Here is a 6,371-nt window from a genome sequence, read left to right on the forward strand (position 1 = left end):
TACATCGTGTATTTTTTCCCCGTTTGACAGGTTTAACATAACGTATGGGTCCTAGATCGACTTAGTTATAACTAAAGAATCCCCGCCGCATTGCGGCGGGTCGGAATCCTAGTTAATATTAATTAATAACCAATATATAGATATAACTTATTTTTATCTTTATCCTTATCTTTATCTAAAATTGATAAATAACTTCAATTGCAATTTAGACCCTTTGTTTTTTTACTTTTAACCCAAAGTTTTTTATCTTTTACAATTTAATCTCAATTCTTTTTTTATTTTCAATTTTGGTCCACCATGCTTTTCATCTTTCCCAAGTTTTTCGTTTCGTTTTAAATTTTGTGAGTTAACACACCGCAATATGCGTGTGGGGTTCAAGATTTTTTCGTATATTTTTTCCCATTTGACTGGCCCGTCGCGTCACATCTATTTTTCTGCGTTTGGCAAGTTCGTCTAACACGCCGATCCTGGATGGACTTAGTTATTTTTTTCTGTGTTTTACATTTAGGTTTAATTTCTCAGCTACGAGCGTGCGTGATTCAAAGATTTTATGTCTGCTTTTCGCTCGGCTTTTTTTCCCGTTTTTATTTATTTTGTTTTTACGAGCTTTTCCTGTGTTGATGGTCGCTGACAATGGTATAATATTGCTACTACTTAACACACTTTATGACAACCGCTGCAACGCAAGGGCTTAATACTAGTACAATAATATTTAAACACAATGTAATAATAAACGCGAATAATACACAACTTTTTTACGTAATATAATAAAGTATTTATCTTATTTAAAAAAAAAAAAAACAAAAAGAAAACATAACGATGGTGCACATGCAACATGTTTTGTGACACAGTCACTGATTTTGAAAATGTAAATATGCCCTATCTTCTGGAAAAGTCTGTTGGCCCTGCCAGTCTGCCACCAACCATCTCACTTGTTCACATTTGATGTGAAAGTTGTTTTTTTGCTCAGATGAATAACAACCAAAAGGCCTTTGGGGCAAAGGTGTTTAGGCCGGTGGGTGTGAATGAGGAGAATCACTTGATGATAAGCGTCTATATAGGCGATCATATCACCGGGGGTCATCATCTCACTCAAGTGATGGGTCTGAGGTGTAGGTGATGAGTCTCATCTTCTAATTTGATTGGTCTTTAAAGATCCACCTTAACAACATTAATTTTGAATGGCCTTGTCACTTGCGTTAGGGAGGCGACGAAACAGACGCAACGGGCTGGAGAGGGGCGGTGGTGTCGTGCCTCGACGAGCCTTGATGGGCCGGGACACACACACCCACACTCACCAGCCTTAGGAAATTTTGTTTCTCAAAATAGTGAGTATTCAATTCTTGTGGTAGATAAAAAGATATAGATATTAAGGTTGGTTTAGAAGATGATATTAAGGTTGGTTGTGGTGGATAAAAAGATATAGATATTTAGGTTGGTTAGGAAGATGATATTTAGGTTGGTTTAAAAATTAAAAGATATGTGAGTTTACTATTTAAAAAAAAGGTTAAACAAAAACTCAATGAAAAATTGAAAATAACTTTTAAATCATTAGTTTTCCAACATATCCTATGGTCCATATATATATGTTCACAATATAAGTTTGGTCCTAAAGTTTATAAAATTTACATGAGTGGTCCTTAATGTTTTAACACCATAACACAAATAGTCCTTGATAGATGTCAATTGGTTTTTGGAGTTAAATTGGTGTAAAATGTGTTTTTTTTGCCACTAATGCTAAATAACAAGACAATTTAAAAGATTGAAAAAATATTCAGAGCCCACCTTATCAATATTAAATTAATTAAATGATCAAATACCCAACCCTACCCCACTCCCTCATCTTGTTCGTCCCTCACGAGTCATGACCATTTGTCTCGCCGGTCACCATCCATCTCGTCGGTCAATATCATCATCCGCCTTGCTAGCCACCATCACCAATAGGGGTGTAAACGAGCCGAGCTACTCGAGTTTGATAAGAAAATAGCTCGAAACGAGCCAAGCTTAAATGACCTTGAGCCTGAGCCCAAACCTAAAAACAAACTCGTTTACTAAATGAGCCGGAGCTTCGCATATCAAGCTCGATCCGACTCGTGAGCCTAGACAAGCGCACAGTTTCTATAATAAATAGTACTTGATAGATGTCAGTTGGTTTTTGGAGTTAAATTGATGTAAAATGTTTTTTTGCCACTAATGCTAAATAACAAGACAATTAAAAAGATTAAAAAAAATATTCAGGGCCCACCTTATCAATATTAAATTAATTAAATGATCAAATACCCTCACAAGTCACGACCATTTGTCTCGCCGGTCACCATCCATCTCGTCGGTCACTATCACCATCCGCCTTGCTAGCCACCATCACCAATAGGGGTGTAAACGAGCCGAGCTACTCGAGTTTGACAAGAAAAAAGCTTGAAACGAGCTAAGCTTAAACGACCTTGAGCCTAAGCCCAAACCTAAAAACAAGCTCGTTTAGTAAATGAGCCTGAGCTTCACATATCAAGCTCGAGCCGACTCATGAGCCTAGACGAGCGCACAGTTTCTATAATTTTTAATTAATATATTAAATATATATTCAAAAATAATAATTACTATTTATAAAATTATGAAATAATAACTAAATTATATATAAATTAATGATTATAGTTAATATAAATTAATTAATGAATAATAAAAGAGCCAAGCAAGAGCTTAAAAAACTACCTACGATTCTTCATAAACCCACAGTCTCTTCTTGATCGAACCTTCATCTTCCACCCACCCATGACCAAAATCTCGACGATCTACATCTCACAAACCCGCTCATCTAGAATCGCCTTTTCTTCATCGTCCACCAACCCACCGCCTCTTCTTGATCACCTCTTCTCCATCCTGCCATTGTTTGATTCCATATCGCGGCGTTTAATTTCACTGTATGGGTTACGGTTTAAAACCTTTTAGAAGTCGAAATCCTATCACCATTTCTTCGTCAACATCGATCCAAAACCACACCCATCACCAATTTGGGGATCTTGTTCATCAAAATGAAGTAGTGATCCATATAAACATCAATATGATTGGTTGTTTTACGTGAGACCGGATTTCGGTATGTGCACTAAGATTGTTACAAAGAAGAGTCAATCGACATGAAGGTATAGATCACGTAGAAGATGGGTAGTCCAAACAATCTTTACAAAAGTTTAGCTTAATTTATACATAGTTATTATTATTATTATTATTATTATTATTATTATTATTTTAAATCCTACCAACTAAAAAATACCTTAGTGGTATAAAAGTTGGCTATGAAAAAATTTTTAAAAAAAAAGTACGAGGATGTTTTTTAATGATATATCACCAGGGAAAAAATAATTAATTTTGAAAAAAAGTGAAACTTATACCAGGTGAACTGAATGTGCATAGATGTTTGTATTGTATTATTGGAGATTATTTTACTACAATTTTTTATATACAAATGTGTTATCTTTTAAATTAACCCAAATCACAAACCTACCCAAATAATGGTTTTTGTGCCTTTGTGGGGTTGTAGCTTATCACTTTTCGCATATAAACCAAATATATTAAACCCCTCAATCTTAATTTTTTTGAGGTTTGCTTTCTTTGTTTTAAAAAATCCCATAAATATCTTAAGTTTTTTTTTTATAATTGTTTCTTAGGGGTTATTCACGGTCTCGGTTTTAGCTAAGGCCAGCCTCTACTTCAGCTCGAAAATATTCGAACTAGCTCGACTCGGCTTTGTATCATCTACCAAACTAGAATTTTAATTGATACATGCTACAATGATTCAAAACATATTTATTAAAATGCATCTGAACTTAGGGACTTAATTTATTTTCCAAAATTACATGATGTTTCATTTCATCCATTCAAGTTGAAGAAGCTTTTTCTTCTTCACTTGTTTACCTCAAATAGAAAATTAAGCTTCTATAAATACATCCCTCATGCCACCGATTTCATTCTTGTTTCTAATTTACAAGCTTGTTCTTACTTATTTTAGAATAATTCCATCGGTGATGGGCGATCGATTAACGTTCGATTTTAATTCTCCTCGGATAAGTTCCACTGATCTTGACAGTACCATTGTAGCGTTGGAGCTTGATCGTCCGAGAAGAAGTTGCAAGACTCGTCTCCACCGAAGAAATTATGTTCCTCAAGCTTCACAAACTGAGGCTGGTACGCTTTTTGCGCATCGCCCATGATGGCCCTTGAATCCTTTATCATGTCGGCCATGGCACTTGAATTCTCTTCATTCATGATCGCACTCGAGTCACTGTCGGATGACCCGTCTTTAAAATCCGGAAAATATGTTGTTTCAATCATGTTTTCCAACGATTTAGGTTTATCCTCGCACTGTTCCTGCATCGGGACATTGCTCTGTTCATCGTCCCCGTACAACTTTGATTTTAGCTCCTTAATCTGCAAAAGTTAACACTATAAGTCCTAAGAGCATTCTCATCGGACTCTATATGTCCATCTATATAATTAAACTAAACGAATACAATTTTCTAACCTTTGTTTATTTTTTAAATACATCTCACATCTGACTCTCTATATGTATCTACATCTTACTCGTAAACACTTATTTTATCGTTTTTCTTGATTTTATACATTTACAATAATATATAGATTGATAAACACTAAACCTCTAAATATTTATTGTGTCACTTTAATTTAATATAAAATTTTCTCTATTAGAGGCTACAATGTGATGAGCTTCGGTTGTCCTCTATTTTTTCCCTATATAGTACACGCTATGATGTATTTATCCTAGAAAATCTAAGAATTATTATTCAAAAAAACAATTATGGCTATACAAACAATTATTTAAAACATATATGATATGCTAGAGGGGGGGGGGGGGGGGAGGATGGAAACATACTTGTTTAAGTAGGGATTCATTGTCATGTTTGAGTGAGTCATAATTATCTTTAAGCGAATCATAATTCGATTTAAGGACACCATAGTCTCGCTCAAGTTGTTTGGTCTTCCACCGCGCGCGGCGGTTTTGAAACCAAACCGCCACTTGTCGCGGTTGCAGACCAAGCTCCTGAGCGAGCTTTACTTTCCTATCCGGCTCCAGTTTGTTCTCCATTTCAAAGTTTTTCTCCAACGCTTTCACTTGATTCGCGCTTAATCGCCTTTTCTTTTCGATCTGGACACACTCACCACCACCAACACAATCTTCCTCTAAACCATCCATTAACATGGATTGAAACTCTCTTGTGTATCCCACAGGACTGCTACTTTCTTCTACAAAATTCACAAATTTACATATCAATTTAATCTAATATAGTAATATGTTAATAACATATACATGAATAATATTGAATATCATGAATTATAATCTGAATATCAAATTTACCTAGAGTTTGGCACATGGGTAACAACCCCACAATGGAATCTGAGCTTCCATGTCTTTTCATGGCTGGATTTACACACAGTAAAAGGTGAAAAAACACACAGATGTATTATCTTTAATTACAACCAACCCCACCACTTCAAAGTCTGACCAAACATGGTAATCTTAGGTGAAAATGTTGTTGGTTTGTCACTTGTTTTTTCACCATGTTTCATCTTCTCCCTTGCCACTGGTGTTTGATCCAACTAACCAGCAGGGAATATAAAAGTTGGGATTTTAAGAACAAAACATTGATGTGGAGGATCAAGAAAGAGGGTCCATGAACTGTTGAGAAAACATGATGAAGAGAGAGAGATGGGTTCCAGCCCAGCTGGATTTCACACTTTCATTTGGTTTAAATAAACTCAATGTGTGGCCAATGGTGTGGTTAAAATCTGACTGGGGTTAGGTCTAGCCTGTATAGCAATAGCATAGGTGGGGACTAGGGTACTGGGTACGTAGGGTCAGTACTGAGAATTCGAGGGTCTGTGCGACTAGAAAAATTGGGCATTAAAATATAAATTATAAGTTACGTCCCGGTGTGTACATATAATGTATATATGTGTGGGCCCTTTGAGGCAAAACTGAAATTGCAATAATTTTAATGTTATTTTACTAATTTTGTGAAAATAATGTTAAAAGCGGCGGTCGGTTAATCATGCATCATGTGGTTGTGTTAACTGAAAGAGAAAAGTGTACACACACTAATCGGCCTGTAGGATCGGTTTTGACACCGTACGATTGCGTAACGAACGTTCAACGTGCGGAATCCGTGAACGTACGTGACCGAACACACAAGAAAGTATAAATGACGTGATTCTATAGAATAATATGTCGTGTACAAAGCCGAGAATCACATGGAGAGAACTTTCTCTCTCTAGACTTTCTCTCTCTAAGCTTAGATCTCCTAAATCACCAAATGAGCAAAAGTCTTAAACTTTACAACTAAAGCTCCTATTTATAGGCACAA

The 6,371-nt window shown here is 35.8% G+C and overlaps 1 protein-coding gene across 1 annotated transcript; it reads right to left on the reverse strand.

The window, feature by feature from the left end:
* Positions 1-3,783: 3,783 nt before the first annotated feature.
* LOC110910677 (homeobox-leucine zipper protein ATHB-6) lies at positions 3,784-5,754 on the reverse strand. The gene is made up of 3 exons (XM_022155280.2): positions 5,366-5,754; positions 4,883-5,253; positions 3,784-4,419 (listed from the first exon to the last, which is right to left on the reverse strand). The coding sequence occupies exons 1-3, from the start codon at positions 5,424-5,426 to the stop codon at positions 4,042-4,044; spliced, it is 810 nt and encodes a 269-aa protein (XP_022010972.1). The 5' UTR covers positions 5,427-5,754; the 3' UTR covers positions 3,784-4,041.
* Between the last annotated feature and the right edge of the window lie 617 nt (positions 5,755-6,371).

This window comes from Helianthus annuus, chromosome 15 (genome assembly GCF_002127325.2).
Source record: "Helianthus annuus cultivar XRQ/B chromosome 15, HanXRQr2.0-SUNRISE, whole genome shotgun sequence".
NCBI lineage: Eukaryota > Viridiplantae > Streptophyta > Magnoliopsida > Asterales > Asteraceae > Helianthus > Helianthus annuus.

Excerpts from the sequence above, each read along its gene's own strand:
- LOC110910677 (XM_022155280.2), bottom strand. The coding sequence starts at position 5,426 with ATGAAAAGACATGGAAGCTCAGATTCCATTGTGGGGTTGTTACCCATG. Across the intron at positions 5,254-5,365 it reads ACCCATGTGCCAAACTCTAG|AAGAAAGTAGCAGTCCTGTG; the intron begins GTAAATTTGATA and ends TGAATTTTGTAG. Across the intron at positions 4,420-4,882 it reads ATGAATCCCTACTTAAACAA|ATTAAGGAGCTAAAATCAAA; the intron begins GTATGTTTCCAT and ends TAACTTTTGCAG.